The following is a 13,026-nucleotide window of genomic DNA, read 5'->3' as shown; positions in this document are numbered from 1 at the left end:
TGACCAGGGAGGAGGTTGTAGGTTTGGAGCCAGTCACACATTTGAAAAGATATTGTTCATCACTGCCAAGGTCATGGGTGTTGCGTTTGTTAATGACAGGGAGGTGGCTTCAAGAGTAAGAAGCATGGTGCCAGATGGTACAGGAACACAGACTGTGAAGAACTGCTAAAGGAAATGGTTGATGTCTATTATACAGTAAGATTGGCTACAGCTAATAGGCTGAAAGTGTCATTCCACTAGGGCAGATATTCACTCTGTGGGGGCATAGTAACTGCCCACAATAGAACATCCTGGGAAACATGTAGAAGTTAGTAGTGAATGCAGTGGGGGAGGTGAGGAGAGAGATAGACTCAGGGGAAAGGTTCTGGGATGTGCATAAGGATCTCAAGATGGACAGGAAATCCTGCAGCATTTCTGGAATGCTTCCTCTCTGTACTGAGTAGCAGTCTATCTTTTCCATATTGTTGTTATTCCATCCAGAACTTTCCAATGCTGTTTGTCATTTAGCTAACAGAACTTTTCAATTCCTGAAGCTAGTTATTCAAATAATTTGCAGATAGTGTGGCTAATGAGGTACATTTTTCATTTTCTTTTTAATTGACAGAGATTCCCAGTTTCTTGCTTCATGTTAGATGGAAGCTTGTAGAATATCTTACCATCAAAGTACATAACTACATTTTGACTCTGGAAAAGTCAGACAACAAAATCAACCAGACATCCACAGGGGAGGGGGGGGGGGGGGGGGCGGGAAGTACTCCATTGTGGTGCTATTGCTATAAAATGACAACCAATCAGCAATGTCATACAAATGTTTGTCTAGTAAAATGAACTGCTATATCGCCAAAAAAAAAAAAATTATGAACTAACTTGGCCTTTGACTTTGACACAAATAATACAGGTACTGCATGTAAACTCTCTTTTCTTTTCTTTTTTTTTTCCTAGATGCATACATTTTAAAATTTTTTCCTGTCTAAGATAAAAATTCATAAAAAAAATTTGACTGTAGATGATTATGTTTCCTTCAGGGCTGCTATAAGGAGAGATTAGGTTAGGTACAGGATGAGTTGGCCATCAGAGGGTTTTGTTTCTCTGGTTCTCAGAGAACATCAGGCAAAGTTGGAGAAAACTGCTACAACTCACAATGAAGACTCCATCTCTCTTGACAGCTAAAGTACTCACAGCCACCATTCTTTCAGAATGAGAAGGTTGATAACAGTGGTGGTGTGGTATCTTCTGACTAACAAACTGGTCACTTAGGAAACGTCTTGAACAAACGAGCTGACGGTGAAATATTGTGCAGCGTTCCAACTGTGATAGTAGCAGATTCGCCCAGTATTGTTAATTTGTGAAGAAATCACTATGCACTGTATTGCTAAACACACTAATAGTTTTTGTGAAGGTCCGAGGATCCAACATCGAGTAAACGTTCATAGACGATATTCACCTTCTTTTTCATAAGAGAAATTTTTTATTCTTGATCATTGCGATTACAAGTTCTATCTCCTTTACAGTAGCTGCAGGTGGCAACAATCTACTGGAAGAGTGACTGATCTGTCCTTGTAAAATCAGCCAATATGGTGCAATGGGGTACTTGGTGTTCAGTGATAGAAGAATTCAGTTGAACTGTGTAGTAGTCAAACTGAAAACCCAGTTTCTGATAATCAAAAATGAGCAAATATTCATAAGCACTTGATAATGATAAAACAGGAAAATACCACAAAATGTCCTTCATTCAGCCAAAATTATTTTTAAAAACTGCCCGAAATTAAAAAAAAAAAAAAAGAAAACCACAGGAAAAATTCTGGAATATCGTGAAAATAATTTTCATTTACATAGTTCTGTTATTTTATCACATCTATACATATGCTGATAACATTTAATATTCTAAAGTCAATTTTAGTTGAAATTTACTTCCTGCAATATCACATTCCAATTCTTCATATGCATTCTGCCCAGTCCAAACAACTACCAGTTCTCTCTCGATAATCCAGTCTCCCTATCAGCCTCTTGACAGTCAACAGCAAACCGGTTTTTGTGTCTCTCTCTCTCTCTCTCTCTCTCTCTCTCTCTCTCTCTCTCTCTCTCTCTCTCTCTCTGTGTGTGTGTGTGTGTGTGTGTGTGTGTGTGTGTGTGTGTGTGTTTTACCTTTATTTACATAACAAGTAATAATATTCATTCATCTGTTGTTATATAACTGTTTTCTTTTGTAAATACCAATGTGATGAGTATTAAGCTTAAAATACATATAAATGATAAATATTTAATATAACTGAAGAAGTAGTTGCTTATTTAAAGAAGTAGTTGCTTATTTAAAGTCCCAGTTTTCCTGCTAATTTTAGTATGTTAAATGTACTGAAGTACAAATAGTTTATTTTAATAAACTGTACAGACTTAGTTTCTAATTACGGTTTCTTACTGTTAATGCATACTGTGACTTGTTCCATATACATGAAACTTCTACATTATGATGAATTTACAAAACACAATGAATGAATGAACAATCTTTCAATAGTCTCAAAAATATATTGACTGTTGTTCACATTTTAATTGTCTCATAGTGCAATTTTTGGGTAATTTATGAAAACATTTTCAGCTTTTTGTTATTTCTAATATTTTATTTACCTTCATTTCTAATACTTTAGGGTACGCTGCCTTGCCATATGCACTTTAATATTCAGTATTGCAATTGTCTTGACGGGAGCTGTGAAGGAATTCTGGCAACTGGTGATTTTACGAATGGTTATGGCTGCTGGGTAAGTCATATTATATATCCTACTTTCACTCACATTCTGTCTCTGTATTTTGGGTATGTGAAGCATAAATGAAAATAAACTTCATGGACATCATTTCTTTATAGGGAATCAGCTTGTAACCCCATGGCCACTGGAATATTGTCAGACATCTTTCCAGAGGACAAGAGAGGTCTTGTGATGTCCATTTTCAACTGGGGAATTTATGGTGGTTATGGTATCGCATTTCCTGTGGGACGATATGTGCCGAAACTGAATGCATGGGACTTGGTAAGTGAAGTGTGGATGAATGAGTGTATAAGAGCCCCACTGACTGATGCTACATTAATCAGTGCTGCGTCTCTCCTCCTCAACTCAGTGATCTAATGATGTATTTAGTTTTGCTGCTAACTTTGTGGAATTGGACAATAAAAGGCTCATTTGATAACAGTTAATGGTGGATCACACATGGTATGATTTATTATCAAAGTTATTAATCATTTAAAAACCAATTTAACTACACTCAGTTTTAGCAACATCCTGCATGCCACAACACTACATTAATCACTTCACACTGAAACCTTAAACCCCAGCCATACATGGCACACATAATTAGACTGCACACATTAGCGAGGGCAATTGACAAACTCTACTAATCTCTCTGCTACCACAGTGCTATGTCAAGTGTGTACACAAAGAAACAATCACTACATCAGAAAGCATTGTGAGTAGGCAAATGTTATTCTTAAAAGTTGAACATGGCTAAACCAGTTGTAGCTGCAGTAATATAACACATATTCTGCAGTTATGCTAATCAGTAAGCTTACAAAAACGTCACAACATATAACAGCATTCTCTTGTGAGATGATATAGGATCTTCACAATTGGAAAGAGTGGTGGGAAAAATGGAAGAATCAGGTGTACTGATGAACACTGGAGACAATATTTTTTTACCGAAACTGATTTTACTGTTTACATAAACCTTCTCTCCTCTTGACTGCTCTCTCTCAAATGTGATGACTGAATTCCCATTTTCATAAAAAAAACTGTCAAATGCATTGATAGCTACACACAAATAATTTTAGGCTTTTTTTTTGTAATAGTGCAATATCTCATGAAGCAAAGTATTTTGTCAGAATTTTTAGTTGTGCAGGCATATAAGAACACAGTTTCATATCACGTTTCTGTTGTGTAAAAACTGTACCTAATTCTTATAGGCTATTGCCACATATCATTGTTCTTTAGGAAGACAAAGAGCAAAGTATGAGATCACTAAATACAATTTCCTTTTTTTGTTATTATTGAAAATAAATCTGGGGATGAACACAATTGGTTTATCTCAGTGTACATTCATCACTCAGGATATAGTAAAGTGGAAGCACTAGGCCAGTAGCATAGCACAAGTGCCCCTGTGCAATCTTGAAGGTACAGAAAAAAAGCAAGGTTGAAGGTTTGCCATGAAAAAAGATATATTCCTGCGAGGCTTTTTTTTAATTCAAATGAATATATGATTATCTGATTTTACTCCCTTGTGAATTAACAACTTATAGCACTCAAAAATTACATTAATACTTCCATTTGTCAGCATTTCATACTTCACACAGCAGTGTGTAAAAGATCAACATGTAATGTCATCCCATACTAACACTGAACAGTGTGATATCAGACAATCACAAATGTAAAGTTCTATATCAAGAACGAAAAAAATGCAACCCACATGTTTGTCTCCAATCCAAGACATGCAACACACTAAATTAAGGCAGTATACTCCCTTCATCAGAGAAGTTCCAGTACAGATTTTAAAAAAAATAGAAAATTAAAGTTAGAAAATAATGATCATAGCTCCTAACAAAGTAGTCCCCTTGGCTATCTATACACAGTTGCCAACATTTCTGAAGGTCTTGTAAGCAAGCAGAGAAACTTCCAACTTCATAGCTTGGAAGCTAATTTGTCACAGCCCATTGGATATCTACAACATCTTGGTGAGGCTTTCCTTTCAGCTACTTTTCACTTGCTGAAATGAGAAAAAATCACAAAGCAGGGGTTGGTAAAATACAGCAGATGTGGGCTGGCAATAACAGAATGCCTGGCCAGATACTCAGTAACAGATAAAGTAGTATGAAGTCTCACATTGTCATGCAGTAAGGAGCTGTCCTGATAATGCCACAAATCAGGGCAGCAACGTCAAATTGTTTGTCACAAATGTGTCAAGTTTTTTATGTAAAGAGTTTGAGGAATATACTCATGTTGAACTAACCCTTTACCATCAAAGAATATGAGCCATATTGTCTTAGCTTGCGAAGTATTTCATTAGACCTTTTTTTTTTTGACGTGGTGGTCCATGACTCCACCATTCAGCACTTTGACACTTCATGCAAGGGGCATACTGGTAGCACCAACTTTCATCCCAAGCAATAATCTTAGACAGAAATGTGGGATCACTTCTAGTTCCATCTGGTAGTTCAGCAGAAATTCTTCATCTTTCCTCTTTCTGTCAATTTGTTAGCACGTGAGGGATGAGTTTGCATTAAGTTTTCACTTCCCTAAATCTTTGCAAAAAATCTTATGATTGTGCTTATGTGCTGCAGATGGGTGACCAGCTCGGGATCATCTTACACTGAATCTCTGCCATCACAAAACCTTTTGTGCCTGAAAACATGACTTCTTGAAAGTGCCTCACCTGCATATACTTGCTTCATCATTGCCCACATTTCACTAGGGGTTTCCCCAAGCTTAATGCAGGCTTAATGCTCACTCTTTGTTCACAATCAGTATCCATTGTGTCCAATGCACCAAGAACCAAAACAGGTTAGGAACAGAGATTTAATGTAGCTGTGGACCCAAGCACAAAAAGGCTATTGGAGCTATGAGCCTATATATATAAAGCAAGCACATATCACAAACGCCTGACTCGCATGACTGTTTGAGTTGTATCTGCATTTTTTCCCCCAATAGTATTCTAACCGAACAAAAGATGTACCTTTTATAGTGTGACATGCATTATGGTTTGCATGAGATAGGAAACATTGCCTATAGTTTTTGCAGTATAGTTTAGTTCCTCATTGACCAAGTAAAACTTTGTAAAGTATATTTAATGATAAAAAATTTGTGAAGAATGTGTCATGTTATTCTGTATCATGTGAACATAAATCCTATTATAGGCATTCACCTCAAATAATATACAAAACTGCCTGCAGTAAAACGCCACAGTCTTTTCCTCTAGATGAAATTTTTTTCTTAAAAATAAACTGTTCTTTCAATCTTTACTGTACATATTTCCATTCTGCTACAACAATCTTGCTTTGATGGCTAGTTTGTAAATAATCCTCTTTTTTTTCTCAGATGCTGTCAGTATTCAGTTAATTTCATTATAAATCTGTGGTTAGCTTTGGCTGTATACCCCTGGGAATTATTATTTCGTTGGGAGTCAACAGTTCTCATCAGCAAAAGATAATTACTACATTGTGTTTATGCCTTGTTTTGTACATAGCTTATTTTCTTTTGGTTCTTTATATTACCTGACTAGTATAATTTGTCATTTCCATACTTCAGCTTCCTGAAACAGTCTGCTAAAACAGTTTACTTGATTTTTCTACAAAGAATCTAGGAAAATTGCTGGATTTTTGTTTACTGCTACAAACATGTAATGTTGTTGTTGTTGTGGTCTTCAGTCCTGAGACTGGTTTAATGCAGCTCTCCATGATACTCTATCCTGTGCAAGCTTCTACATCTCCCAGTACCTACTGCAGCCTACATCCTTCTGGATCTGTTTAGTGTATTCATCTCTTGGTCTCCCTCTACGATTTTTACCCTCCACGCTGCCCTCCAGTACTAAATTGGTGATCCCTTGATGTCTCAGAACATGTCCTACCAACTGATCCCTTCTTCTAGTCAAGTTGTGCCACAAACTCCTCTTCTCCCCAATTCTATTCAATACCTCATCATTAGTTATGTGATCTACCCATCTAATGCTGAAGCATTCTTCTGTAGCACCACATTTCGAAACCTTCTATTCTCTTCTTGTCTAAACTATTTATCATCCATGTTTCACTTCCATACATGGCTACACTCCATACAAATACTTTCAGAAACGACTTCCTGACACTTAAATCATTACTCGATGTTAACAAATTTCTCTTCTTCAGAAATGTTTTCCTTGCCATTGCCAGCCTACATCTTATATCCTCTCTACTGCGACCATCATCAGTTATTTTGCTCCCCAAATAGCAAAACTCCATTACTACTTTAAGTGTCTCATTTCCTAATCTAATTCCCTCAGCATCACCTGACTTAATTCGACTGCATTCCATTATCCTCATTTTGCTTTTGTTGATGTTCATCTTATACCCTCCTTTCAAGACACTGTCCATTCCATTCAACTGCTCTTCCAAGTCCTTTGCTGTCTCTGACAGAATTACAATCTCATCCGCGAACCTCAAAGTTTTTATTTCTTCTCCATGGATTTTAATACCTACTCTGAACTTTTTTTTTTCCTTTACTGCTTGCTCAATATACAGGTTGAATAGCATCAGGGAGAGGCTACAACCCTGTCTCACTCCCTTCCCAACCACTGCTTCCCTTTCATGTCCCTCGACTCTTATAACTACCATCTGCTTTCTGTACAAATTGTAAATAGCCTTTCGCTTCCTGTATTTTACCCCTGCCACCTTCAGCATTTGAAAGAGAGCATTCCAGTCAACATTGTCAAAAGCTTTCTCTAAGTCTACAAATGCTTGAAACGTAGGCTTGCCTTTTTTTAACCTAGCTTCTAAAATAAGTCGTAGGGTCAGTATTGCCTCACGTGTTCCAACATTTCTACGGAATCCAAACTGATCTTCCCCGAGGTCGGTTTCTACCAGTTTTTCCATTCGTCTGTTAAGAATTCACATTAGTATTTTGCAGCTGTGACTTATTAAACTGATTGTTCGGTAATTTTCACATCTGTCAACACCTGCTTTCTTTGGGATTGGAATTATTATATTCTTCTTGAAGTCTGAGGGAATTTCGTCTGTCTCATACATCTTGCCCACCAGATGGTAGAGTTTTGTCAGGACAGGCTCTCCCAAGGCTGTCAGTAGTTCTAATGGAATGTTGTCTACTCCCGGGGCCTTGTTTTGACTCAGGTCTTTCAGTGCTGTGTCGAACTCTTCATGCAGTATCGTATCTCCCATTTCATCTTCATCTACATCCTCTTCCATTTCCATAATGTTATCCTCAAGAACATAGCCCCTGTATAGACGTGTAATAATACATAATATAGCTACCTTCAAACCAAAAATCCATTGTGTAGGTGCAAAATAAAGGGATACTGAAATAATGGAAGTGGGAAATGGGGACCATACTAAGTGCCAATTTGGAATTTGTCAGGAGACTGAAAAACCAATGTATCTCTGCTTGCACATAATTGATTTCTATCCAAAAACCTAGCAAAGAAGTAAACTGTAACCAGCCATCATTAATAAGGCTACAGGTTCATATTCAGATGGCTGTTTACATCTACATTACATTTATTTTTTCCAACAAAAAATGTTAATGTCAACAGCCATATGAAGATGAACCTACCAGTTCAAAACCGGTTATGGTGTTATAAATAAATAACATTATTAACAGTGGCTAATTGCTGTTTCTTTCTTTGCAATAAGCAACTTGTATTTTATACACAGTATGGTCTAAAATGACAGTTTTTGACAAAAATAGCAGGAAAAAAATATTTTATTCTAAGAGCCATCAATACTGAAGCATTATTAACAGTATGTATATATATGGTATATGTATAAAATTTCAGCCCATTTTTTCTAAAAACAAATGAGGATACTCTGATGTAAAAATATGTTTAAATAAACACCTTCATATAAGTCACTGAGGCATTATGTTTTATTTGTGATAATTCAATATAGCATTAGATTTTCGACTAGTAAAACTGTAGTGATGAAAAACCATTTCTCATTTTTTAAAATTTTGGAGCTCCTGAGGGAAGCACAGCTTAGCACAGAGACCATGTGCCATCTACTAACACATTTTTGAAGAACTTTCTCCATGGTTTGACACCTGGCACAAGTCTAGGGTCATGCAATAGAGACAAGGATTCGGTCCAGTCCCACTTGTTGAAACCTAATCTGAAATTTTTTTGCACAGGAAAAATTCACAGAAAGAAATGCAGCATCAAAATTTTGGTTGCTAAGGTACACTGAAGTATTTTTTTAATGTTAACTTTAGCCAGTTTTGGCACACAAAGAACCATGTATAACAGCTGTGGTGCAACCCTTCCTGCCTAGTGAGCGGATCTGCAGTAAGCAAACATGGACAAGACAACATACTACACGAGCAAACAAAGTTTCCACTTAGCACGATGGCTGATGGGAGCGACCATAAATGCATTTCCCATTTACAGTCACTCGCATGAAGTCCAAAGGGCAAACACGTGAATTTTAAGTACTTAAGTCATATCTAAAATGTCTCCAATCATTAATTTTTTGAATAAGTTGCAGCTCATATTAATAGATGAATTGTTGCAGATGTAATTGTTACACAAGTGACTAGCAGAGAAAACAGAGTCAAGGCAGTGTATGACTGCTTCCATTGATTGAGACTTTAATTTATTGACATGAAAAGTTTATGATAATTCCTGTAGCATAATTTTAATGGTAATTTTTTAATAATGTGTATTGTACTAATAATGAAACATTTCCTTATTTATTCCCCATACTACTTACAAAAATGTTAAGTGCCTATTGGATGATGAAAACAAACATTTTCCTTAAACAAGGCCCACCTGATAAAATAAAAATTAATGCATCCAGGCACTTCATAGTAATTATTAGTTCTATCTATACAGAATTAGGATAGAGAAAGAAATGGACATGGCCATTGTTCTGCATACTGTGCTGAGTAACAGGCATACTTGATAAAATTCATAAAACATCAGTTCCGTAGGGCCTCCAGCACTTGTTCAGTTTCGGGTTAGTCTGATGGTGCAAACTGACAGTGTACAGATGACTGAAGTTCAACACTACTGTTCTGCTGATAAACATGAAATGACAAAGAGGTTCAGAAATTATACTGGCTGACAATTTTCTGAAAAATACTTTACACTGTCAAAGTATTTCTTTATCGCTGGGCTTAAGCACATTATTAATTCTGGATGGAATCTGATCTGTATTAACAGTCTTGCCATTATTCTCTTAAAGTCATAAGTGTCATTATGGCCATGCTAAGCATGCAACAAAAGCTATGAATAATTTTGTGCAACTGGTCAGAGGACATTTCAGATGCAATATAGAAAATAATTCCCACCCATTTTTCCAAAGTCTGCTACATTGATTACAAGATTTCTGCAACTAAACAGTCCTTTTTTAAAAGTTTGGTCCCTATTTCCCTCCTGAAGACAGATATAAAGCTACAGAAATAGGAATCCACTGATACTTATCACTGTCATTGTTGAGTACAAATGTTTCATAGCACTCATCGACCACACAAACATATCCCTCTCTCTCTCTCTCTCTCTCTCTCTCTCTCTCTCTCTCTCTCTCCCTCCCTCCCTCTTTTTCTCAAAATAATGAAATGCAGTTTGTGCACAGTTCTTGCACAAGATAGCACTACCTATTAATGACATCCGCTATTCATGTAATGCTCATCTCACTTGTAATTCAGAGGGCCTAATCTTGTACATTTCCCTCAGTACAGGTAGCAGTGCATTGACTCTCACAAGCAGTTCTAGACCTTTGGAATAGTTTTTCTTTCAAACTTTTATGAGTTTCAGGTTATCATGTATTTTTTTGTGTATAAATCTTTCTTCCATTTATACAAATCACATTCAGAGTACAAAACGAAACAAGCTTTGCATGCAGCTTAACTTGAAGCATTTTCTCCCTCGTTCCTTTAACAAAAAAATTATAGCCTATTCTTTGTCACTGAAATCTATTGCTCTTCATATTACCTTTAGACTTGGAACATACAGGTGCCACATTACTGCTCTGGACATTAATCAGCACAACAATCATCATCTGAACCACAATTCAGGGAATTGTCAGAGTTATTTCCTGTTTCTTCTAATGATACCACAATTTCTAATTAAATGTCAACATCATTCGAACGTATGTTCAAGAAATTAACCATTAATAATAAATAAGAGGCATGTAGGTCATCAGAAGTGGGTGATTTTGATTGCATATTTTCTCTTTGCATAGTAGAAAATATTAATTTGATATCACATTACTATGGAACTCTGGAAGCTGCTCAAAGACATGCTACTAGTAAGGATATACAAAGAAAACACAAAGAAAATAAATTCAGTTTTATCTCTAATGTTTGCACATAGCAATATCGCAGAAGTTGTGAACTGAGGTGAGTAGTAACTGCAAACAGTTGTCAATGAAACTATCCAACGGAACTTGGATCAGCTTTACAAACTATGATCATGTTATGCCAGGTTATCTGTTTACCACACTGTAGCCAACTTTCCAAAATGAAGTAAGCTAAATGTGTCTATAAAAAGAAGCCTGAAAAAAGCTGAAATAAAACAAAGAATATTATTGTGCAGTTTTATTTTTGAAAAAAAATTATTTCTGTGGTATATGTATAAAATATCAGCCCATTTTTTCTAAAAACAAATGAGGATACTTTGATGTAAAAATATGTTTAAATAAACATATTTAAAAAGAAAGATGATGAGACTTACCAAACAAAAGCGCTGGCAGGTCAATAGACACACAAACAAACACAAACATACACACAAAATTCTAGCTTTCGCAACCAACGGTTGCCTCGTCAGGAAAGAGGGAAGGAGAAGGAAAGACAAAAGGATATGGGTTTTAAGGGAGAGGGTAAGGAGTCATTCCAATCCCGGGAGTGGAAAGACTTATCTTAGGGGGAAAAAAGGACAGGTATACACTCGCACACACACACATATCCATCCGCATATACACAGACACAAGCAGACATTTATGTGTATATGCGGATGGATATGTGTGTGTGTGCGAGTGTATACCTGTCCTTTTTTCCCCCTAAGGTAAGTCTTTCCGCTCCCGGGATTGGAATGACTCCTTACCCTCTCCCTTAAAACCCATATCCTTTTGTCTTTCCTTCTCCTTCCCTCTTTCCTGATGAGGCAACCGTTGGTTGCGAAAGCTAGAATTTTGTGTGTATGTTTGTGTTTGTTTGTGTGTCTATCGACCTGCCAGCGCTTTTGTTTGGTAAGTCTCATCATCTTTCTTTTTAAATATATTTTTCCCACGTGGAATGTTTCCCTCTATTATATTCATATCATTTGTTTAAATAAACAGCTTCACATGAGTTTCTTTCACATAACTTTCTTTTTCTCACAATAAAAATAATGTGTGTGCTATTTATTTACAGGGCAAACTTCACAATATCTGTACTGTAATATTACATTATTTCCTACACTGTAATATTATGTATTGCAACTGTAAAACTTATGATTTCTGATTCATCGTGTGTAAATCAAAGCTAGTTTTCTTTAGAACAGCTTCCTTCACTTTTGTGAAGTTTTAACACTTTACTGATGTCAGCTATGCTGCAACAGCATTTCCAGTAATGCTCTCAACTGTTTATATTTTGTAGTTAAGGGTTTTATCTTGCACATGTGCATGCTGATGAGCTTGGAACACACACCAACACAGCTTTAGTTTGCTTTGTTGGTTGAATATTAAAGCATTTATTGAAATCTTGATTCAGTACAAATAATTTTCCATTAATCAAATGGATTTTAATGCTTTCCTGTACCCAAGAATGAAAGCCATACTTCCGGACCCCAGCTAAATCAGTCATTTGTCAGGTAAATGGTATTACAAAGCAGCCCCAATTAGCGCTAAAAAAAGCTGCTTTGGCAACACTGGTTGACCAATGTGCTATCAATCAAGGGTGCATAGCTGCCATGTTGTTCATGTGCTGTCTGCTTCCGCTACGGCAAGGATGTATACTTTGACAGCCACTTGGGGAGCTGAGAATTTGGCAATGTTCAACATCTTTTTTTAAATACTTGCAGTGCGTCTTAGCAGATAAAATTTTGGCACTGCATTTCTTTTGGTGTATTCTTCCTGTGTGAAAAGTTTCAGGATAGGTTTTGACATGTCACATTGGGCCATGTCCTTGTTGGATCATTTTCCACTTCCACTTTAATTGCATCATTTTTAGGCACAAATTTGCTATACATTATTATCACAGGATAATAATACTGGCTGATAATAGCAGTACATAAGTCAACTCAAATTGAGAACACTCAGATAAAACACTCAGATAAAACAAAAAAATGATGACATGTCAAGGAGTGACTCCGATA

General features: G+C 36.4%; 1 protein-coding gene across 2 annotated transcripts in view; it reads left to right on the top strand.

Moving 5' to 3' along the window:
- LOC126100558 (D-xylose transporter) overlaps positions 1-13,026 on the top strand; it is a 384,842-nt gene that overhangs the window by 347,357 nt on the left and 24,459 nt on the right. For both annotated transcript variants that reach the window (XM_049911177.1, XM_049911176.1), the window contains exons 4-5: positions 2,643-2,753; positions 2,858-3,020. In XM_049911177.1, the coding sequence (XP_049767134.1) occupies positions 2,643-2,753; positions 2,858-3,020 (274 nt within the window). The remainder of the gene's footprint in view (positions 1-2,642; positions 2,754-2,857; positions 3,021-13,026) is intronic.

Source organism: Schistocerca cancellata, chromosome 9, assembly GCF_023864275.1.
Source record: "Schistocerca cancellata isolate TAMUIC-IGC-003103 chromosome 9, iqSchCanc2.1, whole genome shotgun sequence".
Classification (NCBI taxonomy): domain Eukaryota; kingdom Metazoa; phylum Arthropoda; class Insecta; order Orthoptera; family Acrididae; genus Schistocerca; species Schistocerca cancellata.
Note: the sequence above shows the minus strand (reverse complement) of the source record. Positions and strands in the feature narration are given on the sequence as shown.